We start from the raw sequence: 25,881 nt of genomic DNA, 5'->3' as shown, positions 1-25,881 counted from the left end.
ATAACATTTCTTGATTAAGGGAATGTTAGCATATGTAACCTTTAGCATACCAAATAACAAATGTCTGATCAGAATCACTATTCAATCCCAATTGTAAGGTATTTCAGACACTTAAAACACTTAAAACACACCTAGGTTCCTGATGACGACGAATTGACGGAGCAGCCATCAAGTCTTAGGCCGGTGACACACTGGATGCGTGGCGCAAGCGTCTCAGCCGCGTGGCGTGTCGGTTTTTAATTCGGCTCCCATGTTAACAGGTTAGAGCTTACAGACCGCCTGCGTGAGACACGCGTCTCAGGCGCGGCTCGAGCCGCGCGGCAAACGCTTGCTTGCTAGAACCGACGCCTATTTTTACCGCGACACGCGCGCGTGTTGGAAGCTTTTCCAGGCTAAATATAATAGTAAAATGTGTTTAAATGTCATTTTGTACACAAATACATATGATTTCCTGATATTTTGATATTTGAAAGTCCATAGGTTGACATAAATTCAGATATAAATGTAATAAAAAAATAATAATAATAATTATCGATTTTCAAATATTGCACCTGTCAAACATAATCTATTTCGTCCTTTATCAGTAGGCGTAGGTGTAGGTGTGTAGAAAAAAGTATATATTGTTGTAATGAAGACATGAGCCTGGTCGGTCAACGGTCTCCCTCTACAGCAGCAGCGCGCCAGCGCCGCGTCAGGCACGCTTCTGGTGTGTAAAGACACAGAATCCGCCACGCTTCTGGGACGCTTCTGGGACGCTTCAGACACGCGGCGCTCACGCCACGCATCCAGTGTGTCACCGGCCTTAGACAGCGTTCTATGTTATTATATGTGGAGGTTTTAGGTCCTATAATTAACACCTCTGTTTTTTTTTTTTTTTAAAAGCAATAGATATTACTCGTCATTCAATTTTTTTATAGTGACTATGCTTTCTGTTAGTTTTTCCAAATTTGTATGTTTTTTCACCAGGTATTTTAACTCTTGGGCCCTATCATACACCCGGCGCAATGCGACACAAGCAGGGGCGTAGCAGCCATTTTAAAAGTGGGGGGGACAGCTGTATGGTGATTTGACCCAAAGCTGATGTTCATAATAAATTCTAAATAGAATACCAATTGGCATTTTACTTTTTCAAATTTGGGAACATGACATGATAGCTTACAGGAACCTATTTTTGTTAAATCATACTCGAAATTTAAAAATACTGCAGGACTTTGAGACCAATGGGAGACCATCTATAATTTTTTTTTTTTTTATGAAATAAAGATATTTTATGATATTTACAATATTTCAGTTGCACTACATTTGAACAATAACTTTTTTTTTAACAGTTGGACAAAAACAGGTGTTAAATGAGTATACAGATTACATCTACAGTAATTTTATACAACATACATTTTATGAAAAATATGAGACAGATAATCTGTGAAAAAATCAAGCTCCTCTGGCTCCTCCCAGTGCTCCTATTGCCATTTGCAGAAATACATCACTCCCGGTAAAAAACCAAAACAACCAATCAGAGCTGCGGTCCGTAACTTTGTTTGTGTTCAAAATGTAGAAAATTTATATAATAAGCGAGTACAACATGAATCTATTTTCCAAACCGTGTTTTTGGCTTGTCCTGAATCACTAGGGTGCACCTATAATAAGTGTTTATATTCGGACTATTTTAGATTGCTTCGGGGGTACGGCGGCGGAGTTACCCAGATACAAATCTCACGTGTACACATTCTGGAGAGGTTGAGCAACTGCCCCCTCTCTCTGCCAGTGACGTCACAGCCTGCCTTTCCTGCAGACTAGTTAGGACATAAAGTAACAGTTATGAATTAAAAGAATAAAATTTGATAAAGTATTTTAAGATATTCGTTGCAAAACAAATATGATTTATTGTGAAATGATAATTTTACTCCGCGAGCAGCACGTAGACAAACAAAAGACAGCAGAAACCAATAATATTGTTACGTCTTATTTAGCAGACGCTTTTATCCAAAGTGACAATTAGGAGAGCAATCCGGCGCGATGTGACGAGGTCCATACGGGTTCAATAGGTTAAATCATAACATGAAAACTTTATCGCGCGATTCGTGTCATCGCGACATACTGTAACATACTTACAGTGTGTGTTTGAAAAAAGTATGTAATCGTCCTTTGCTTTTTTCTGGGGTGCATTTTATCCCAGACGGCCTAATAGCAAAGTGAACAAACGAACGAACGAAAATTCAGAAGAGCAACAAGAGATTTGAAGCTCATAGCAGACGCGCCCAGGAGATGATTCGCTCTGTGATTGGCTGAATGTTACTTCACTCAAATCTAAGTAACAAATCAGAGAACACTACAGGAAATATTCACGCTGGATCCTAAAAAAAAAAAAAAAAAAAAAAAAAATTAGCAGGGGTCAGAATCACCTGTTTCTAAAAGTGCGGGGGACGTGTCCCCCCCGTCCCCCCCGGTTGCTACGCCCCTGGACACAAGGCACATCGCAAGTGTGTTTGCTAGTTTCAGTCCGGCGCTGTTCGCATTTTCCCGTCCAAACCCGCGTCATTTAATTAGCAAATGCATTTACGCCTGTTTGAGCGCCCATGGGCGTGCTGGTCTAAAAAGTGGTGTGTTCAGGTGCATTGCTGGTGCAATGCTATTTTAAGGAGCTTAAAATAGACTGCGCCATAGACCAACTCAAATCTTGTCTAAAGTCTGGTGCAATGTTTTTTCTTTGTTATTTAAAGAGCGTGTTAGTATAGACGGTTTCATCAGCCACACGTGCCTGGACCTAAGTTAACTTCCGTTCTGTGTTGCGTATATCAGTCTGCCTGGCGGTGCCTTCTACAAACGCAGTTAAAGTCAAGGTGATGAGTAGACTGAAGTTGGGCTCAGGTGGTTGTGCTGCGGGATGTGTTTCCCATACATTTATTTATTTTTGGAGACTCGCCACAATTTTAAAACTGATCAATTTTCAAAAAGCTTCGTTGAATAAACATGAGTAATGTTACGTACTGCACGTTTAATAACAATAATTCCTTACATTTATATGCTTAAATAACAAAACGAGGCACAGGTGTTTTTATATCGCTGTATTTCTGAAGGAAGACTTGCATGTTATATGTCTGATAAAGCAGCGTGTGAGCGTACCAGATCAACCGTCTATAGGCAGGTCCGCAAAGCGCATACACGCTGCTTATTAAACACAGGGACACACAGCAGCACACAAACATGCCAAATATAAAAAATTGAAGGATTGCTATGCATAGGATTTTTGTAGGCTAATTATATATATATATATATAAATATAAATGCCTACATGTCATAATGCATAGCATGGGCGAGGCTAGCCCCTTTTTAGGGGTGCTTCAGCACCCCTAAAAAAGAGCTCAGCACCCCTAAAACTTGGAGTGAGAAATTTTGTTATTCTAAATTTTTTGTTCGTCTTTTACACGGTTAAATAATGTCCAAAACATACTCCGTAGTTTGTGGTTTAAAATGTATGTGTTAAGGAGGAAAATGAAAACATCCCCGCATAGCAATGGTGTCATCCTCTTCTCTTCTTCTACTTCTCCTCTGTACCTGTACCGCTCAGCACGACCGTCATTCAGCGCGAAACACACGCAGAGTGAACCCGTGATGCAACTAAGTTACTCCAAAGCTGTGTCTGACACTTCTTTCCTTTTACCTAGAGTTGTTCTGATTCCAAAACCATATCGGTGAGTACTGGAGTCAGTATCCTGAATCACCATAGTGGTACACCTATAATAAGTGTTTATTTTCGGACTATTTTAGTCCGGCGGGTCGCCGCCGCTGTGGAGTAGCAGAGGACCTGGGTGACTCGTCCATAGTCATAAACCGAGAGAAGTAACGCCGGTTACAATGTTCTTCCGCAAGACGCATGCAGTTCTGTTTCTTAACTGCTAGAGCGTGAAACAAAAACAGAAGCGCGACAAATAAACTGCGTACCTGTGTAGTGCGTACATGTGTCTCTGTTGTTAAAGTTTATCGTTAATTTGATACTCATTTTAACAATCGGGAGTCATGTAAACGTGACGTCACGTGCGTCTTTTCTGGTCAGTCGTCATGGAAACATGAAGCCCTGGCGTTTGGAGTGAAAACAAACGACGTATCACTGAAAACACTCACTGTGGCTTTTTAAATGAATTGTTATTAGTTCCTAGATTTATACCTGTTATTTTTCAGTTGTGGTTGACTTTCAAACTAGACAATAAAAGAAAGTTTCATGTTTTTCTTTTGCTGTATTTATTCATTCATCACACATTTAACCTGAACCAGGCTTAACTCCTGAACTCCTAGCATAACTCTCTCTCTCTCTCTGTGTGTGTGTGTGTCTGTGGCCTGGCAGTGAGCAATGGACATACGAAAATTCTTTAAAATAAAAAAGACAGATCCAGGTGAGAGACTAGGGACAGTCCATAATGACCTCTGTCTTGTTTTTGTTTATTTTTTTATTTTTTATTTTTTTCTCTGAAAAGTGTTAAGCTAAAGTAACAGAATGCAAACCAGCTGTTATTGTATCAAATTACTTATCTAGGCAATGGTCCCCTGCTTATATTATTATAATTTTTTTTTCAAACTCACAAGCTTCTCTTGTGAAAGGAATTTGTCATTTAAAAAAGTTTCTAAGCCCAATAATAATAATCATAATAATAAAGACATTTAAAATGACACGCCTCTGTGTGCCTTTTGATCATGTCATTAAAATCTGCAAATGGTCTCATTTTTGTGACATGACAAACTGACCTCAACTCTCCTGCCTACAATATATTTGTGTATGATTGTCAGTGCCAAGGGAAAGAGAGGGAGATGGCGAAGGAGAAAGGGAAAGGGAGAGCATGGAGGAAGAACCAGGTGAGGAAACAACAACAATAAATTGACTAGTGGCAAGCAAAACAGTAACTACTCATACTCCTATACAAACCTATTGGCATTAAGTAGCCTATATTACTTTTACTTTTTTTTTTTTTACATTATTTTACACCACATTTTTTTTCATAATAAAGGAGGAGGAAAACAACAGGGAGAGTCCATAAGGGATGAGAGGGAATTGACTAGTGAAAGAAATTAAGAGACAGAGGGAGTGCAACATAGAGACCACCAAGCCTGAGATAAAGGGAGCAAATATGTATACCATTATGGCTGATGAGGCCAGGGATGGAAAGACAGAACAGTTGACATATTGTTTGTTTTTGTGTGAAAAGAGGGTGGGTGGTAGCAGTGGTGCTCAGCACCCCTAAAGCTCTGACCCTAGAATCGCCCCTGATGCATAGTCATCACATGTATCAGATTTATCTATTTGCTCGCACACGAGCAGCTCCCTTGCATCTCGGAGACATGTTCTGTCTTTGCGCTTGCCAAATTTCGCCGTGTAAATAGCAAATCCGTCATGGCACGAGCGCAACTGGCTTTTAAAAGTAATGGAAGATGAGATCCATTTAATTTAAATTATGTTATCTTTATAATATGACATGTACTTTATATACTGTAATTTCATACAATATAAATTTATTTGAAAAGAACAAACATTTTTAATATTATTTTATATATGATTATTATTAATTTATACTCATTTATATTAATTTCCCACAAAATGGTATAATTTGAGGAAGTTTGAGTGCTGTCTCGTGTCTCACAATCAACCAAATTTTTTTGCTGCTTGATATTGCAAACTGGTGTATCTTACCATAATTTTTTTATTTTATAGTCTTAATTATGAACACATTGGTTTGTAGGACAAACAGTTTTACTACTGGAATTACTGCACTTTGTAATTCTTCTGGTTATCTCCCTACAGTGGCTAATGAACCAGAAGTCTTGCACTTTCTGTTTATTTCTGAAAAATAAGGTGGAGACTGTTATCCCTTCAGCCAGAATAACAGAGGGAGCTCACAAAAAGAAACCCGATGTAATATGAGTTTAAACGGAGCATTTGAATTTTTTTTAGGTGGTCTCTGGTATTTTCGTAAGCATAACATTTCTTGATTAAGGGAATGTTAGCATATGTAACCTTTAGCATACCAAATAACAAATATCTGATCAGAATCACTATTCAATCCCAATTGTAAGGTATTTCAGACACTTGCTTGTGTTTTAAAGTGAGTTGTCCCATTAAAATTAATCATCGCTTTTTGGGTGGCAGACTGATATGAAAATTTCGAAGGCCTATAAATGATAAAATATGATCACTTACATAGGCTTTATTGTAGGGCTGTAGTCTTGATGCTATCAGTCATCAGCTGTGAACCAGTGTGTTTAGAGCAGCTTAACAAAACCGTAATATCACTGTTGGTTAAATGAAGCCCAATTGCCAAAAACAAACCCATTATTGTGAAGTGTAAGTAGTTCAAGAACATGCAAAGGACTTTATTTTTATAATTATGCATCTATATCATTTTGTTAAATTGGCATTGCTCCAATGTAGCAATTTGTTTCTTTTATGTATTTTAGTTCCCAATAAACTTCACATCCCAGGCTGTAGGTCAACTTCATAAATTAAACCACCAATGAGAGCTGGACATTGAAGTTCAGTTCGATGTAAATGTAAAACTTTTTGAGACTGAAAGTAAAAGAGAAGTGTAAAATGTAATGAGAGAAGTGTGAATATGTCATTGCCAAATCCTCTGTTCAATTTCTATTTCACTTCTCACTTCTGTTAGGCTACATCTGATGCTTGTTACTTGATACTGTAACAACACGCTTTTGATCACTTAATACTGTCTTGGTTAGCATTGTGAAAAAGAGTGATTATAAATGGCTGTAACCTGATGAGCTTCTAGGCTTCAAATACGTGAGACTCCAGAAGAGTGTGATGTGTGTGGATGGGACGGGAGGAAGAACCTGCTGAAGAGTCACAATTCGAATCAACACTGAACCCGGTGACGGTGAAAACACATCCACAATGGGTAGGCAACAAATCAAATAAGAATGAAATATAGAAGTTACTGTATAGGCTGAAATGCTATTGTTTTCAAAAGTGTAACAAATTCTGATAATATATGTATATTTATAAAGTAGGCTACATGGAGTAAATAAAGGTAATCCACTAATAAGTAACATTTTCTCAAAATGGATTTAATTCATCAAAAATTGACGAAATATGCAGCGGGTTTGTCTCTTTGATACAGACAAGTTTTAGTTTAGTCAAGTCAAGTCACCTTTATTTATATAGTGCTTTAAACAATACAGATTGTGTCAAAGCACTTCACAATTTTAAAGGTCATAAATAGGTTGCAATTTAGATATATTTTGGAGATGGAAAAATGCAGTTTTACAAATGCTAGAAACGTGGCTTTCGAAGGAAAGGTTGCTATCAAATAGCACACCTAGGTTCCTGATGACGACGAATTGACGGAGCAGCCATCAAGTCTTAGACAGCGTTCTATGTTATTATATGTGGAGGTTTTAGGTCCTATAATTAACACCTCTGTTTTTTTGTTTTTTTTAAAGCAATAAATATTACTCGTCATTCAATTTTTTTATAGTGACTATGCTTTCTGTTAGTTTTTCCAAATTTGTATGTTTTTTCACCAGGCCGAGAATAAATATATAGCTGAGTGTCATCAGCATAACAGTGAAAGCTAACACCATGTTTCCTGATTATATCTTTCAATGATAACATGTAAAGAGAGAATATTCACGGCCCTAGCACTGAGCCTCGGTGTACTCCATACTGCACTTGTGGTCGATATGATACCTCTTCATTCACTGCTACCAATTGATGGCTGTCATATAAGTATGATTTAAACTATGCTAATGCACTTCCATTAATGCAAACAAAGTTTTCTAGTCTATGCAAAAGAATGTTTTGGTCAATTGTGTCAAACGCAGCACTAAGATCCAATAGCACTAATAGAGATATACAACCACAATCAGATGATAAGAACAGGTCATTTGTGACTCTAAGGAGAGCAGTCTCAGTACTATGATACAGTCTAAATCCTGACTGGAAATCCTCACAGATACCAATTTTCTCTAAGAAGGAATATAATTGTGAGAATACTACCTCTTCTAGTATATTTGACAAAAAAAAAGGAAGATTCGAGATCGGCCTGTAATTAACAGCATAGTGTTTTTTTTTTTTATTAGAGGATTAATAACAGCCATTTTGAAGGTTTTAGGGACATATCCTAAAGACAATGACAAAGTAGTAATAGAAGAGGATCTTTGACTTCAAAAAACACCACTTTTAGGAGCTTAGAAGGTGACAGATGGGGGCTGAAACCCACCTAAAAAGCCTGCCCTCTGAGAAATACTGAAAACATTGTTATAAATTGAAGCAACACCTCCCCCTTTACCTTTTGGACGTGGCTAATGATTATAACAGTAACCTTGGGGGGTAGACTCATTTAAAATAATGTAATCATCAGGTTTTCAAACGGCACATCTAGATTATGATCAGTGATCATATCAATTACAAAAAAATGTTTTCATAGAAAAGGACCTGATATTCAATAAGCCAAGCTTTATCTTTTGTTTCTCTATTTTTTATTTGTTGAACATCAATTAAATTGTAAGTCTTAAATTGGTTTGGATGTTTTTTGTATTTGCTATTTTGGCTTTGAGTTTAGTTGTGTGAGAAGTATTTTGAGGTGATTATTTTGTGTTCTGCTTGGCTTTTTATAGATGCAGTCACATCATATGCAGCTAAAGAGTTCAACCTACGTAAGTTTCAAATACTGAAGAAAAAAAACTAACACTTTATGGACACTCACTCGTTTGTTTGTTTGTTTATTGATTATTTGTAAATTAATCATTTTGAGAGTTTGTCACAACATTCGGTCTTGATCTTTTATTAACTTTCATATGTTCTCTGATTCTCCAATTTAAGTCATGATAAAGGTTTGAATGTTATATGCATCATATTTGTATACTAAATGGATGATTTTATTTTCAGACATGCAAAGTCTGCAAAGTTTAAGTGATCCTCCCCATACGAGTGAGTCAATTAAATTTAAGATTCCAACTCATAGGTACAATGTAAATATGAATGCATATTTAATTCTTAATTGAGTAAACGGTTTGTTGAGGATTCATGGTGTAATGAAAAATTTAAATTATTTTACACAACCAAACCATTTCTCCTTTTTATATTCAGTAATGTAAATATGAAATTAAATCAATGTTTAAAATGCAGTTTTTAAATTATAATTTTTTATTGTTTCTAAATTTGCAGTATGCATTTTGTGTTTTCTAGTGCGTGATCTGAGGATTGTTCTTCTGGGGAAGAATCTATCAGAAAACAGCAGAGTCAGAAACCTAATGCTGGGAATAGATCTGCATGAGAATGAAGAAACTACAGCTTTAGAGCAGCTCAGTGTGATGAAAATCGGTGGAATGGTGAAGGACAGACACGTCACAGTCATTAACGCTCTTCATCTGCTGAATCCTAACCTCTCAGACTATCAGATCACGCAGACAGTGAGAGAATGTGTGGAACACTCTGAACCAGGACCTCATGCGTTCATACTCATACTGCAGTATAAAGACTTCACCGAGGAGGACATGAGAAGAGTGAAATATGTGCTGAACAAATTCAGTGAGGATGCGATTAGACGCGCCATTGTTCTCACGACTGATAAAGAGATATACAGATCACTATTTAGCTCCATAATCAGCCATCCTGAACAGTTGATTGTAAGCAATGCTCTGGAGACAACTATTCATCAGTTAATAAAGGAGTGTGGAGGAGAACATCTTCAGCTGGATGAAATAAAACCAGAACTGCAAGCAGACATATATAAAAGAGTTGATACGATACTCAAGGAAAACAAGGAAGAATATCTCACATGTGACATATTTCATAATGTTATTGGAACGTCTGTGGATGAAGAGCATTTTAATTCAGAGGAAGAAAACAAGAAGAGCTCTCACCACAATAATGATGGAAAACCCAAAGAGAGACAGAAAAGGAGAAGTGATGAGGGAAGACTCTTTTGTAAGTTGTCAGAATTGCTCTTTTAATGCTGTGAAAATGAAGTCAATTTATATAGAGTGTAATTAAACATAAGTCGATCTGACTAAACAGCCTTTGCACAATCTGATCAGTACTTACAGCGGTTGGACAAAATAATGTGTCAAATTACAAAATAAAGACAATGAAAAGATAAAGGAAATATGTAGATTTTTGTCACTGTCAAGTGTGTTGTATAAACAAGTTGTCATAAACATTTAAGTTTAATTAAAACTGCCATCTTTAATATTTGTTAAACTCAAATGTATAGAATTCAAGCTAATCATATGACAAGGAGCTAAGAGACAAGGATTAAAAGAGGTATGGGAACAATTGTTAACTCGTTGGACAGAAAGAAGAACAGAAAATAAAAGCAGCATAGTGAAGTGCAAAATATATATATATATATATATATATATATATATATATATATATATATATATATATATATATATATATATATATATATATATATATACTGGATCCTTAGTGGTCTCAACCGTTACACTTGTGTTGTTAGCATGTCAGGATACAGAACATGGGAACATTTTTTTTTTATATTGCTTACACATTTATTTATTTAATTTTTACTTGTTTACTTTTCCCCCAGCCAATTTAAGAAAGACAAGTCCAGATATTCATATTCGTCCCAACAGTAAGTTGATTAAACACTAGTAAGCTACATATAATACAACTAAGTTCACCTAAAAAGGAAAATTGCGTTCTTCAGGCATAGTTGGATGCTTGAGTTTACTCGTTTCATTTACATGTGAAATTCACCTCTTTCGCATGTGAAACTTAAACATGAACGTGAATTTGCGTCATGGGAGGGGCTTCTGCCAGTTGAGTTCATGCAGCATTGTGATTTCATTCGTGCAGATTTTTCAATGCGTCAAAACGCCAGAAATGTTAAATTCGCACCCAGTAATTTGTGCTACCTCATTCATGCAAATCACACCGTAGGATGTCTATTCGCGTCTTTGCATTGACTTAACATGTAAATACCTCAATCACATCTGGTGTGAATGCACAATAAGACCTTAATTCATCTTCAGAACACAAATTAAGATGAAATCTTTGTCATCCTGCAAAGATGGCAAAACAACTACCCCATTCAAGGCCCAGAAAGGTGGTAAGGACATTGTTAAAATAGTCCACTTGACATCAGTGGTTCAACTTGTATTTAATGAAGCTATATGAGAAAACGATTTATGCACAAAGAAAAAAAAGAAAAAAAAAACATTTAACAATTTCTTATCTTCCATTTCAGTGTTCGACACATGTTCACGACAGTACAGTGATGCACGAGTGTGCTTAAAAACCAGGCACAAGTTATTTTTGTTATTATTTTTGTTTTCTTTGTGCACAAAAAAGTGTTCTTGTAATTTCTTAAAATAATGGTTGATCCACTGATGCCACATGGACTATTTTAACAATGTCCTTATTATCTTTCTGGGACTTGAATGTGGTTGTTGCATTGCTTTATATGCAGGGTCAGAGAGCTCTCGGATTTCATCCAAAAAATATCTTAATTTGTCTTCTGAAGATGAACGAAGCTCTAACGGGTTTGGAACGACATGAGGATGGGCAATTAATGGCAGCATTTTCATTTTTGGGTGAGCTATACCTTTAAGAAAGTGTGCTATAGCAAAGCTTGAACTATTTTGAAAGTATCTTAATTTGTTTTTGTTTTTTCAGTTTCAGCAAATTCATCTAAAAAACAGAAGTTGAATCTGGTTCTGTGTGGAAGTAATCCAACATTTAAAGTCTCTGTATCCAAATTTTTACGAGGGAAGAAGATAAAACATCCAGATCAGAAAGCGTGTGAAGAGTGTGTGAAGAAAGAGGAGAAGACTCATGGTCGTCTGATCAGTGTGGTGGAGCTTCCAGCTCTCAATTGTCTCTCAGAGGAGGAAGTGATGCGTCAGACTCTCAACTGTGTGTCTCTCTGTGATCCTGGAGTTCATGTTTTCATCATTGTCATTCCTGTTACTCCACTGACTGATGAAGACAAAGCAGAAATAGAAAAGATCCTGAAGAGATTTTATTCCAAACAGCATTTCATGCTTCTTTTCACATCAGAGCGCAGTACTGCAGGACTTGCATTAGATTTAGTCAAATCCAGCCCAGAATCTCAGAGGTTAATAAGCCGCTGTGGAGATCAGTACAGAGTGATGGAGTTTAATGAACCTGAAAACTCAAGACAGATCCCAGATCTACTGGATTATATAGAAACCCTGAAGACTAAACCGTATTCACTACAGATGTATGTGAAAGCTCAAGAGAACAGAGTCAGACATGAACTGGAGGAAGAAATTAGTGAAATGAAGAGTAAAATCAAAGAGTTAGAGCAGAAAAAAAGTGAGTAAGAAGTAAGAATAAAGACATTACCATCATTTATGGTCATTTACTTTTATCTAGGAGAAACAATAGTTGGAAATATGTTCACAAAGTAATTCCATATGCAGTGAATATGCAACTGATTATCAGTATTTATATATATTTATATACAGGTCCTTCTCAGAAAAATTAGCATATTGTGATAAAAGTTCATTATTTTCCACAATGTAATAATACAAATTAAACTTTCATATATTTTAGATTCATTGCACACCAGCTGAAATATTTCAGGTCTTTTATTGTTTTAATACTGATGATTTTGGCATACAGCTCATGAAAACCCAAAATTCCTATCTCAAAAAATTAGCATATCATGAAAAGGTTCTCTAAACGAGCTATTAACCTAATCATCTGAATCAACTAATTAACTCTAAACACCCGCGAAAGATTCCTGTGGCTTTTAAAAACTCCCAGCCTGGTTTATTACTCAAAACCGCAATCATGGGTAAGACTGCCGACCTGACTGCTGTCCAGAAGGCCATCATTGACACCCTCAAGCAAGAGGGTAAGACACAGAAAGAGATTTCTGAATGAATAGGCTGTTCCCAGAGTGCTGTATCAAGGCACCTCAGTGGGAAGTCTGTGGGAAGGAAAAAGTGTGGCAAAAAACGCTGCACAACGAGAAGGGGTGACCGGACCCTGAAGAAGATTGTGGAGAAGGACCGATTCCAGACCTTGGGGGACCTGCGGAAGCAGTGGACTGAGTCTGGAGTAGAAACATCCAGAGCCACATTGCACAGGCGTGTGCAGGAAATGGGCTACAGGTGCCGCATTCCCCAGGTCAAGCCACTTATGAACCAGAAACAGCGGCAGAAGTGCCTGACCTGGGCTACAGAGAAGCAGCACTGGACTTTTGGATAAATTTGCAGGTCATTCGGAAATCAAGGTGCCAGAGTCTGGAGGAAGACTGGGGAGAAGGAAATGCCAAAATGCCTGAAGTCCAGTGTCAAGTACCCACAGTCAGTGATGGTCTGGGGTGCCATGTCAGCTGCTGGTGTTGGTCCACTGTGTTTTATCAAGGGCAGGGTCAATGCAGCTAGCTATCAGGAGATTTTGGAGCACTTCATGCTTCCATCTGCTGAAAAGCTTTATGGAGATGAAGATTTCGTTTTTCAGCACGACCTGGCACCTGCTCACAGTGCCAAAACCACTGGTAAATGGTTTACTGACCATGGTATTACTGTGCTCAATTGGCCTGCCAACTCTCCTGACCTGAACCCCATAGAGAATCTGTGGGATATTGTGAAGGATGAGCTTAAGGCCGCTATCGCAGCATTCTGGGCCTCACCTCAGCAGTGCCACAGGCTGATTGCCTCCATGCCATGCCGCATTGAAGCAGTCATTTCTGCAAAAGGATTCCCGACCAAGTATTGAGTGCATATTTAAGTATTTTATCATCTCCATCGTCAGTACTGACAGTGAGTCAAATCTCACTCAAATCTTTTGCTTAAAAATAGTGATGTCCCATTCATGAAAGAATCATTCTTTTGAATCCGTACTTTTTAGTGAGCCAGTTGAACTGTCCATACCCTAAATCAATTGATGCAAAAGACAATCAATAATCTGTCCCCTTGAATATTTCTGAAACTCTTAAGGAATGTAGTGAAATCTACATTTGCTAACTAAGCAGTTCTCATTTCAGCAGAGTGGGTGGACTTTTATCATTATGGGTTAGTTGTTTTCACACATGGTGGCCACACAACTGTGTTCAAACACTTTATAAAAGTGATTTTGGCATTCTATGACAACTTTAAAGATTCAGTAAAGAAAAGCATCTCAAACACTTGATGACTGAGACATTAACACTCCACTGGCCATGGACACACACTAGCTGTTTTATGAATTATTTTTAAATGAGTTTACAGCAGAAAATAGACTAGTTAGACACCAACTGAAATCTTAGATAACCATGTGTAAATCAATGCATTTTATTTCCTAAAGTCTGTATCCTGAACAGAACCAGATGCTTCTTAACCAACCAAACTTAGTAGCAGACCAACCTATCAAAATGACAGCAGACTTCTAGAAATTTTACTAGCATTCCAGAAGATAAAAATCCCATCTGACTTGATTCTTACCCAGCGAATAAAACTAAAGTCAATTAGAGACACTGCCATATGATTTGACTGAACAACACCAGACTTGAATCCGCAGTATTTGTATTAATATATGAATTCCACCATTACTTTTTCAGGTGCTGAAGGTGAAGCAGACGATCAGGAGTGTTTGAGGATTGTGTTAATCGGGAGAACAGGAAGTGGGAAGAGTGCAACAGGAAACACTATTCTGGGAAGAAATCAGTTTCACAGCCAATTAAGACCAGATTCAGTGACGACAGTTTGTGAGAAGGGGATTGGACAGACTGATGGTCGATCAGTAGCTGTTGTTGATACTCCAGGTCTCTTCGACACCACACTGTCAAATGATCAAGTGGTGCAAGAAATAGTAAAATGCATTTCAATGTCGTCACCTGGACCTCATGTGTTTGTCATTGTGTTGAGTTTGGGAAGATTCACCAAAGAGTCAATGGATGCTATGGATCTGGTAAAGCAGATATTCAGTCATAAAGCTGCTCAGTTCAGCATCGTTCTCTTCACCAGAGGAGATGAACTGGAAAATGAATCCATACAAGACTTTGTGAATAATTATAATTGTCCAGAACTCAAGAAATTGATCAGAGATTGTGGAAACAGATTCCTGGCTTTCAATAATAGAGAAAAACGAGACAAAACTCAAGTAATTCAACTTTTAAACATGATAGAAGGAGTGAAAAATAGTAATGCTGGTCGATATTTCACTAACAGCATGTTTGAGGAGGCTGAGATGTCCATTAAAAAGAAAATGGAGCAAATACTGAAAGAAAGAGAAAGAGAGATTCAGACACAAAATGAGGAATTAAAAACCAAATATGAGCTGGAAAAGGAAAACCTGATGAAGAGACTCGAGGATGAGAAACAGAGAGCAGATGAAGAGAGAATGAAAATGGAGAATCAACTAAAAGAAAAAGAGGAAAAACTCAGAAAAGAGTTTGAAGAGAAAGAGAAAACGGAACAGAAGAAACGAGAGATTGAAAACCAGAAACGATCAGAAGAGGAACAACAGCAAAGAGATGAATATCATAGAAAAATCAAAAAGATGAAGAGAGAGACTGAAAACCAGAGATCACAGCAAAAAAAGAGAGAAGAAGAAGATAGAAAGAGGGAAGAAAAATACAGACAAGATCATGAAATTATGAAAAAGGAGCAAGAACGTATCATTGTAGAATTACAGATGAAGCAGGAAGAGGAAATAAAAAAGAGAGAATCTGAGCAGAAAAGGAGGATTGAAGAAGAAGAAAAAGAGAGACAAGAATGGGTGAGAAAAATAAAAGAGGCTGAAAATGACAGAAAAGAGACTCAAGAGGAAATTAAACGACAGCAGAGAGAATGGGAGGATGAAAAGAAACTACAGATGAGAGAACGAGACGAAGAGGAAAGAAAGAGGAAAGAGAAACACGAGGAACAACTGAGAGAAAAACAAGAAGAACTGGAGAAAATGAGAAAGAAATTTGAAAGGGAGAGAGAAGAAGAAAGACAGAAGATAGAGGAGGAGAGACAGAAACAGAGAAGAGAAAGGGAAGAAAAGGAGAGAGAATATAAAGACAAGAAAAATGAAATGGACAGACATTATGAAAGACTGGAGCGAGAGAGAAAAGAGGAGTGGGAAAGAAGAAAACGAGAAGATGATGAGAGACGAGAGCAAGAGAGAAGGAGATGGGAGAAAATGCATGATGATCTGAAACAAGAGCAAGAAGACGAGAAGAAGAGAAGAGAGAAGGAGGAGAATAAGAGAAAAGAAATAGAAGAAAAAGTTCGAGACATAATAAAAAAGGAATATGAAGAGAAAATAAAAGTCATAAAGAAGAAACATGAGGATGAAGCCAGAAAACAAGCAGAAGCACTGAATGATTTCAGAGAGGGAAAAGAGCAGTACATTCAGGAGCTCAAAGAAAAGCTGGAAGAACGTCAGAAACACCAGGAAGTACTGGAAAAACTCTATCAGCACCTGCAGGAACAGAAAGGAGCTGAAATAAAGGAGCTGCAACAAGAAGTTGAAAAACTGAAAATTAAAACAAGCGGCTGTGTCATTTTGTGAATTTTTTTTCAAGGCATAAATACGAGTGTCAAATAACAATATGAATGCCTTATGTAACATTTTCTGTTTCATGCATACTTCTATATGAATATTTAATAAAATCTGATATTGCAACCCCCCCCCCAACTCACACACCATTTATGCTTCAATTTAATGTCTCTTTTGTGTTTCATGTGTTTATTGATTGATTTATTACAGCTTTGACACTGCCTGACGGTGTGAGTGTGTGTTCTCTTGGTATCTGTCCCCACTGTGTTTTAGGGTAATCTAATTGGAAGACTGATGGCTCCACCTATCGGTCCGGGATAGGATGTTGGCGATCATAAAAGGATTCAAATTCCTCTTCCACTCATCATAGATGAGATATTAGTACTTTGGGCAAGTCACACTACTCCTATAACCTCTCCAACCACCAGACTAACATAAAAAAGTATAGTAACAGTAGTTAAATTGTATTTATTAATTTTCTTTGTTTTCTTTAGGAAAGTTAAAATAAGTGTTAATTAACCAAATTGTACTGTTAAGCCTTTCATAAATATGAATAGTGGTGTTAAGCACTTGGGAAGCATTAACTTACCAAAACGCTACTGTGAAAGTTTTCACAAATTAAAATAGCGAAGTCAGGAAAGGGTTAAATGACCAAAACTGCTCTGTGAAATGTTTCACGAATCAGATAGTGATGTTAAGGACTCAAGAAATGGTTAACTGACTAAAACTTTACAGTAAAATATTTCATACAATCATTACAATAGCGCAGTGAAAAATGCTGAAACCTGATCTAATGTGATTGTGAAAGTTTCTGATCTTAGTAGTCACAACTGCTCTTTACTCATTTTATATTATAATAAGACAGAATGGCCACCATCAATTAAAAATCTTGCTAGAAACATGTAGAATAAGTACTAGCTAATCAATAAGAACTATATCTATTTAATAGGTATGAATATCTAGTACTAGTATCTAATAATGAGAACTACTAAATGAATACGTGCTAGTATTTTTACTTGTAAATAAGGTACTAGTGTCTGAAGAATAAACACTAGCATGTGAAAAATAATGGAATAGATAATATCAAAAAAGTACAAAATAAATAAAGTACTAGTAGCATGAAAATAGTTACTAGCACGTTTCAAACATTAAAAGTTAAATCAGCTTGCCATACTCTTTCGGGACTTCCCAAGATATGCCCGTACTTACATAGTTGACCAATCAGAGAGGGAACCAGAACCAGACAGCCAATCAGAGGACAGACACGAGCTATGTTGCCGGGTAAAAGAGGGAAAGGGCGGAGTTACAGACAGGCAGAGGAGTCGCGGTATGTTTGTACTGCGGAAAGTTTCCATCTGAAATTCTGCGATATTCACAACGACTCGACAGTTAAGGTAAGCATTTGACAACATAAAAAATATAGTCGCATTCGTGGCTAAAGTGATCCGTTTATTTATGCTACAGGCGAATAAAAACGATTTCCGCATCAACTCATCAAACAAACTTAGAAAGTCACCCTCACAGTTGAAATTCACTATAGTCCAAACAAATAATAATAATAATAATAATAATAATGAGTAACATTGTCATAATATCCATAATACACATAATATTTTTCTAAACATTTTTATTATTGTAAAATCTAGGAGTTTTGTGGTAATGTGGCTTAACATTTGCTTTGACACATTGGTAAGATTATTTCAGTCACATGTGCGTCACATGGCTCAGTATTTCTCTCTAAAGAGCTCTGGTGACACAGTAACCTTTATCTCACTGTCCCACAGCATCACCAGCACCTGTAGTGTTCAGAAGGGACGAGCGGCTCTCATCCCTCCTCTGATTGGACAGCAGGGAGTCAGAGTCTCTGGACGTCATGGTAACAGCATCCCGCCGGTCATGGATGTGAGTGATGAGTTTGACAGCGATATGGAGCCCAGGGATGACCTCGCGTCGTTTGAGATGGTCAATCCGTCGAGCTCGGGCCTGCTGGATCCCAGTGCAGACGTCCACGGACACATCCAGGAGTCAAAAGACAAGGCCAAACTCAAAACCAAACTCCTTTCAGTGTGGAATAATGTCAAATATGGAGGTACGTGGAGCAGTTTTCATAAAAACATGCTTTTCAGTGTGTAAATTTTTATGGTTTTGAGTTTGTGGAAACTATATGTTTTATTTTTCAGGATTCTTTGATGAATATAAAGTTAAAAAGAACAGAATTTATGTGAAATAAAAATCCTTTGTAAAGTTGTAACGTCTTTACTGTCACTTTTGATCAATTTAATCTGTTCGTGCAGAATTAAAGTATACATTTCTTCCAAAATATTAAACTGTAGTCTTTATTGATATATCAAAAGCTGGTAGATTTCTAGTCGTTATCTTCCTCCCACATCAAACGACCTGTTTCACTAAACTTAGATTATGAAGTCAGGCTCCTGTCTGACTCTGTATGAATCGGTCATCCTCACACATCTCTGTTCCTCCTCAGGCTGGTCTCTGAAGGGCAAGCCTCGTCTCAGTAAGAGCAGTCCCGTGTGTCTGCTGGGACAGTCCTATCGGCTGAGCTACACCGGTAAGCAGGACAGGACGTGAGGAGTCGCTGGGTATCCTGATTTCACGGTAAGCGTGTGTCTTCTCTCAGGAGAGCGGGAGAGTTTTCGGCGGGCGTTCTACTCTCTGCTGTGGATGACGTACAGGAGAGGCTTCCCTCCGCTATACGGCTCTGCCCTCACGTCTGACGCGGGATGGGGCTTCATGCTCCGCAGCGCAGAGATGCTGTTAGCTCACGGACTAATGCTGCACATAATGCCCGCGGGTACAAACACACCGCAGGATCACAATCCTTAACATTCAGACATTTATAACATGCAAGACATTCTGAAAGTTAAAAAAGTTCATGGTTTAGGATGCGATTAATTAATATTGGTCTGACTAGATATTGAAAATTGAAAATGTGTGACTATGACTGTCGAACTGTGAGGAAGATGCCGTTTAACCGCATGGACCCCAGCTGTACGGTGGGTTTCTACGCCTCCAGCAGGGAGATTTCCAGACTCTGTGCTCAGACGTCACTAAGGTTAGGTGCTTATCAGCCTTTCATATTATACGTCCGAACTCCTGTGATATCAGTATCTGTGTTTTTGATTTGATGGACAGGCTCTGACATCATCAGAGGAAAAGTACCCCGTCTTCACATTTGTGGAGGGTCATAATAACACAGAGAGAAGCTGTACGTTAGACTCAGTCACTCATATAGAGGCCAAAGACCAGGGGCTGATCTACTGGGGTGGCATAGTGGCAAATGCCACCCTAAAAGAAAGCCTTGCCACCCCTGCTGCCACTCTGTTGGCAGCAACGAATGAAAGGTTATGGCCAATTTAAAAAATTGAACTGATTCAAATGATTTGCGATCCCCAAACTGACTCAAATGATTCGAGAACCCGCTTTGAACTCCCGAACTGACTCAAATGATTCGCGAACCCACTACGAACTCCCGAACCGATTCAAATTTTTTGTGATCCTGCTCAGAACTCCCGAAATGATTCAAATGATTTGCGATCCCCAAACTGACTCAAATGATTCGCGAACCCGCTTTGAACTCCCGAACTGACTCAAATGATTCGCGAACCCGCTACGAACTCCCGAACCGATTCAAATTTTTTGTGATCCTGCTCAGAACTCCCGAAATGATTCAAATGATTTGCGATCCCCAAACTGACTCAAATGATTCAAGAACCCGCTTTGAACTCCCGAACTGACTCAAATGATTTGCGATCCCCATAACTGACTCAAATGATTCGCGAACCCGCTTTGAACTCCCGAAGTTAGAGATCGCTAACACATGTGACCAACTGGGCTGCAACGTCATCAGAAAGCAAAGAATTATGGGCATGTTTGGCCAGTTAACATCGTCTGGCATAGCAGGCTAGTGTTCTGGCATGAAAATAATGAAAAATTATCTTGACAAAACAGAATATAATCCTACAAAATGCAGCGGGCTAAAGAAAATACTCTCGGAGCATACCGCCTAAAACTATATCGTAATGCAAAGATGAGATATGACGAGAAAATACAGAATCAAAAGGACTTGATCCTTAGGAGCAGAGCGACTGGTCAAGGTAACACCCTCCAAGGGCATGTGAAGGGCATGTGAAAAGGCTGTGTTGTGGTGCTTTTGCAGACAGCCTGAAGAGCTTGATGACATGTTTCCTTGCGATAATCAGAACCAAACAGTGGTTCGATTTAGGCTGTGTCGGACTCCGCAGCGCACCAGCCAGAGAAGAGTCATGTGTCTGTGACTTATCACCCACAACCTACCTCATACATTTTCAGTTTCTCATCATTTCTATCGACTCTTTATAATGTAAATGTATTAATCTAAATGTATTTACATGTTAAATATGTGAAGAAACTGAAATAAAGTTGGTTGTTATTACTATAAGTTATGTAATTGTGTTTGCAACCAAAGAACACTGATTTTGCACACTTCTTCCTTAATACAGATAAAGGAGGCAGAATTTCATTCAATCTTTTTGTATTTTATTTACAGCCATGGCTAAAAAAAACATTACATGTGAGAAGAGACATTATAAAATCTTTTTTTAGAAAAAAAAAACAACATTTACATATTAGATGTGAGCATGGTGTATAATTCTAACATGATGCCTTCACAACAATACTTGGACACATATTGGTCAAAGCACAGCACTCAACCACAATTGTATCCAGCAAAGTCTTCAGCTCAGTCTCATGAGTGGTGTGAACAGTGTCTGGCGATGGAGGTGTATTCACAGGATCTTCCATCTCAGGTGCAGGTGTAGTGTCTGACAGAAACAATATAAAGAAATCGTGTCATATCACAAGCTCTATTCCTAAGGAATCCAGATTAGCTATACACAGGGGGCAACATACACTACTGTTCAAAAGTTTGGGGTCAGTAAGATATTTAAATGTTTTTATAAGAAGCATCTTCTGCTCACCAAGGCTGCATTTATTTGATTAAAAAAATAAAATAAAAAACAGTAATATTGTGAAATATTATGACAATTTAAAATGACTTTTCTATTTTAATATATTTTAAACTAATGTATTCCTGTAATCAAAGCAGGATCACACTCCAACATTTCATAGGCAGGTTTGACTGCAAACACAGTCACCAAATAAATTGCAATGTAGCATAGATGTACAACATTTAAAACTGATTAACGTTACGCTTTAGTACATTGGTAACTTAAGCTCATTTTGTACCCATTTCATGCTAGTTAAGAGTTAACATTTACAGAGAGTAATTGTAACTTACCTTTGTGAAAATGCTTTGAACACACCATCATGTGTGGTGGAGTTATCGAAGGTAATCTTGGCCTCCTTACTGCTGCTATCCATGCCATTCGTCGCCTTTTTGTCACCTCTGAAACATGGCTTGTACTATTACTTTTCCACGCTGGAAAACGATAAAAGGATATTCCATTCTTAAACTTTATACCACTTCTATCGTGAGACCGACTATTGCTGTTTATAACAGCAGGACAGATAGACAGCATCTTGAATACTGTGTTCTTCCCTCATGCAAAGAACTCTAGCGCCTAATGTTTGTGCCGCGGATTCCCAAAATGCTTTGCGTTCACCACTGGGAAAATGTCATGATGACGATACATTAATGTACAGATATGTGTACATTAGACTATTGACTGTCTACTGAGAATTGTTGCTTGATAGCAGATTGTCTTGTGTCAGACTTTGAAATTTCTCACTATGTTTTAGCCTATATTGTGTGCTGACGTTGCTTGTTATTTATTGGGGTGTGTTATATCTGTTTATTACTTTTCTATTGTTGTTATTACTTGTGGACTGTAAAAAGTCATTTTATGTTTTTTTTTTATATGCTGATTTTTAGGTTGCCTTTATAATAACTGGGACAACAGATGCAAATTAGCCTGTTGAGCTAACTCTGGCTCATTTACAGTTATTTTACTGTTAATAAATGAGCACTGTCCCTGTAAAATAAATAAATTAATGAAAAAAAAAATAATGAAATGAAATTAGCGATCCCGCTCCGAACTCCCGAACTGATTCAAATGATTTGCGATCCCCAAACTGACTCAAATGATTCGCGATCCCGCTACGAACTTGTGAACTGATTCAAATGATTCGCGAATCCGCTTTGAACTCCCGAACTGACACAAATGATTCGCGATCCCGCTACGAACTCCCGAACTGATTCAAATGATTCGCAATCCCCAAACTGACTCAAATGATTCGCGATCCCGCTACGAACTCCCGAACTGACTCAAATGATTCGCGATCCCGCTTCGAACTCCCAAACTGACTCAAATGATTCGCGAACCAGCTCCGAACGCTGACATATATTCCATGTGGGCCGAATCTGGACCGAAACTGCTTGCTGTGAGGGGTGTCACCGGCCTGAGAGTCAGGAGGGAATGTGAGGTAAAAATTGATTATCTATCTATCTATCTATCAATAAATTAAGCTTTAATGAAAGCACAGACTTTGAGATGATAAATAACTAACGCTACAGTGGTGTAGTCTACTACGTGATATGTTATCCACTTTTAAAAAGCGTGAGGATACGTAACAACTTCGGTTTGTGTCAGAACTTTCACACTTTCATTCATAAATTCTGTCCGTTTGTGTTTGAAAAGCGACAGGGATTGAATCGCGGAATTGGAACTTGCTGAATAAAGCAGAACGTCACGGAATTCGGCCATTTTTGAATGAATAAATAAAAAGCAGAGGATTTAATCAAATCTCGATATGGACTAGTGTCTGCAATATTAAAGGTGTTCAGTACCGTCGCTACCTACAGTACGCAATCTGCGTAGGGCACCAACTCCGGAGGGGGCACCATCCCAGTTGCTCCAAAAACAAAAAACAATTAAAGCTGCAAGCAGCGATGAACGGGCCCTCGCACCCGGGCTCACCGGCAGCGAGTGGCTTTAGTTAATAGGTGAACGGTGAGAAATATGCGTTTAAACTCATAAATATAAGTAGAATATATCAATGTTTATTCCATATATGTGCCAATCTTCCTGTTGCCAGCAGGTGGCGCTATCATTATAATGGAATATTGGCCTTCAGATGTGTTCAGGGCAGGACTCTTATCGAACATGTGAAGTTTGGGGAAGATTGAACATTTTATGCCTCAGTTACAACAACTTCTCTTGCTGTGGCGAGACGTCAAATTTTGTCATGGCGCCATGGACACGCCCTTTAACAAAAACTCAAGATCTCCACAATTTAACATTGCTCAGGCCTTAAGATTAGACTGACCACAAAAAATACATTAATGTCAAAAGATTTCTAGGAGTAGTTTGTCGCAGCGTAAAACATTTCACTTCCTGTTGCCAGCAGGTGGCGCTATGACTATAACTGAATATGGGCATGTAGCTCTCTTAAGGGCAGAAGTCTTATCTAACATGTGAAGTTTGGGGCAGATTGGACATTGTATGTCTGAGTTACAGCAACTTCCTTTTTCATGGCGAAACATCGAAATCTGTCAGGTCGCCATGGACACGCCCTTTAACGAAACCTCAAGATCTTCGCAATTTAACATCGCAAAGGCCTTTAGATTTAACTGACCAAGTTTGGTGGTGATCTGAATAAATCTCCAGGAGGAGTTTGTTAAAGTACATCCCCTGAAAATGGCAAAAACAACGCCAATTTTGCAGAGAAAATTCTAAATAACCGACTTCCTGTTGGGATTCGGATTTCCTACCAAGAGACTTTGTGGTAGGTATTTTGTAGGTATCTACCAATGCATTTACTAATGTTAAAAAATGAGACATTATTTTAATTTGTTACCAAATCCTTAAGTAATTAAAAGTGTTTTGTTATAAATTTATTGACCTATAAGCATTTGTGAAATAGTTCTGCTTGCATCACAGCTTGGTCGTCATCTGTGAGCTGAACAGTTTTACTGTTACATCCATGAGATTATATAAATTCAGATTAATGTCAATCACAGGGTGTCAGAGGTCAGTATCAAATGAGTTTGAAATTATGGACCCACTTTATATTAAGTGGCCTTAACTACTATGTACTTACATTTTAATTAATAATTTAGTACAATGTACTTATTGTGTACATACATGTTTTTACATTGTACAAAAACTACATGTAATTACATCTGTATTTAATTTCTGTAATTGCATTTATAAATACACTGTTGACCCATACTTTACACCTTAACCCACCCTTAAACTTACCCATACCTCCAACCCTCTCCCTAACCTTACCCCTATCCCACCTCAATAGCAGCAAAAGTGTTTTAAAATACAATATGAACACAATAAGTACATTGTACTTATTTTTTTATGTAAGTACATAGTAGTTAAGGCCACCTAATATAAAGTGGGACTAAAATTATTATTTGCAGCACAAATAAGTATTTTTAGAATTTTTTTTTAATCACTGAAACTGTCAGAAAAGGATAAGGCCTAAGATATTTCTTAAGCTGTAATGAAAACAGCACAATTAGCAACAACAACAACAACAAAAACAATTTAAAATAATATTTTTTTTTTCTGGTGATTAAAGAGATGTTTAAGTCCCTCTCTCTCTCCCTGTCTGTCTGCCACTCAGCTCATGCCCATCCCCCACTCACACTCACACACATACACACACACACACACTCAGTCAGCACACATACATTCCTCAAACAGAGGGACAGAGTGAGATGAGATGTCTGACAGTTTTTTAATTTTCTTTTAATCATACAGTGTCGTAAAGTCATGAAACTATGCATATTTCCTCAGAATGATTTGATCTCTGTATGAGAAAATGCTTTTAAGTGTTTGGAAGCTGCAATTTAAAAATACAAGACAGTTAATGATTCCTTTTTTGACTGTCATTTCAAAAAATCACCACGACAAAACCGTTCAAGCTAACCAAAATCCGTTTGCAATTTAAGTTCCTCAATGTTTTTGCAACATGTAGATAAAGTTTGGTGAGTATAGTGAACTTTTCCTCTGAGGAGTATGGATTAAATCACAGCTCAATTTTTTTTCAAAAATCCATATTCAAATCAAAATAGCCGACTTCCTGTTGGTCATAGCTGATAACTGTGAATTAGAAAGTTGTCCATCTTGATAAGAACAATATACGTACCGAGTTTGGTGTCTGTAGCTAAAACTAACCCCCCCACTTTTGACAAAAGGTGGCGCTATAGAGTGCCTCTTCCACGCCCTTGTAAAAGCTTTTTCCATTGTCTAGCTATCAATAATACTGATATGTGTTTTGAGTTTCATGTAAATCTGAGGTTGTTATCTGCCTCAAAATCACCATAACAGAATATTCACGTTTGACACGTTGCCATGGCAACAATATATAAGATATCAATATTCCCACAACAGGTTTACATCGGCCATGTTTTGTCATTATTCTGATGAAGTTTGAAGCAA

The 25,881-nt window shown here is 37.8% G+C and overlaps 3 protein-coding genes across 3 annotated transcripts in view; all 3 read left to right on the top strand.

Annotated features, from left to right (window-relative positions):
• Positions 1-6,661: 6,661 nt before the first annotated feature.
• Positions 6,662-17,038, top strand: LOC127941938 (GTPase IMAP family member 8-like). Its single transcript, XM_052537435.1, has 7 exons — positions 6,662-6,899; positions 8,620-8,658; positions 8,891-8,932; positions 9,191-9,931; positions 10,557-10,601; positions 11,645-12,307; positions 14,541-17,038. Exons 1-7 carry the CDS (start codon positions 6,896-6,898, stop codon positions 16,478-16,480), a joined length of 3,474 nt encoding a protein of 1,157 aa, XP_052393395.1. The 5' UTR covers positions 6,662-6,895; the 3' UTR covers positions 16,481-17,038.
• A 1,218-nt stretch (positions 17,039-18,256) lies between these two features.
• On the top strand, positions 18,257-19,914 carry LOC127941935 (cysteine protease atg4da-like). The gene is made up of 3 exons (XM_052537431.1): positions 18,257-18,557; positions 18,954-19,037; positions 19,107-19,914. The coding sequence occupies exons 1-3, from the start codon at positions 18,365-18,367 to the stop codon at positions 19,310-19,312; spliced, it is 483 nt and encodes a 160-aa protein (XP_052393391.1). The 5' UTR covers positions 18,257-18,364; the 3' UTR covers positions 19,313-19,914.
• Positions 19,915-22,825: 2,911 nt separating this feature from the next.
• The window catches only part of LOC127941920 (envoplakin-like), a 70,342-nt gene continuing 67,286 nt past the window's right edge, over positions 22,826-25,881 (top strand). Inside the window, exon 1 of the mRNA XM_052537405.1 lies at positions 22,826-22,909. The gene's annotated coding sequence lies outside the window, so the exon portion shown is untranslated. The remainder of the gene's footprint in view (positions 22,910-25,881) is intronic.

This window comes from Carassius gibelio, chromosome A3 (assembly GCF_023724105.1).
Source record: "Carassius gibelio isolate Cgi1373 ecotype wild population from Czech Republic chromosome A3, carGib1.2-hapl.c, whole genome shotgun sequence".
Lineage (NCBI taxonomy): Eukaryota > Metazoa > Chordata > Actinopteri > Cypriniformes > Cyprinidae > Carassius > Carassius gibelio.
Note: the sequence above shows the minus strand (reverse complement) of the source record. Positions and strands in the feature narration are given on the sequence as shown.

Coding starts and splice junctions, on each gene's coding strand:
- LOC127941938 (XM_052537435.1), top strand. Junction 8,659..8,890: donor AGCTAAAGAGTTCAACCTAC/GTAAGTTTCAAA, acceptor TTTTATTTTCAG/ACATGCAAAGTCTGCAAAGT. Junction 9,932..10,556: donor TGATGAGGGAAGACTCTTTT/GTAAGTTGTCAG, acceptor CTTTTCCCCCAG/CCAATTTAAGAAAGACAAGT.
- LOC127941935 (XM_052537431.1), top strand. CDS start 18,365: ATGGATGTGAGTGATGAGTTTGACAGCGATATGGAGCCCAGGGATGAC. Junction 18,558..18,953: donor GAATAATGTCAAATATGGAG/GTACGTGGAGCA, acceptor GTTCCTCCTCAG/GCTGGTCTCTGAAGGGCAAG. Junction 19,038..19,106: donor CTATCGGCTGAGCTACACCG/GTAAGCAGGACA, acceptor GTCTTCTCTCAG/GAGAGCGGGAGAGTTTTCGG.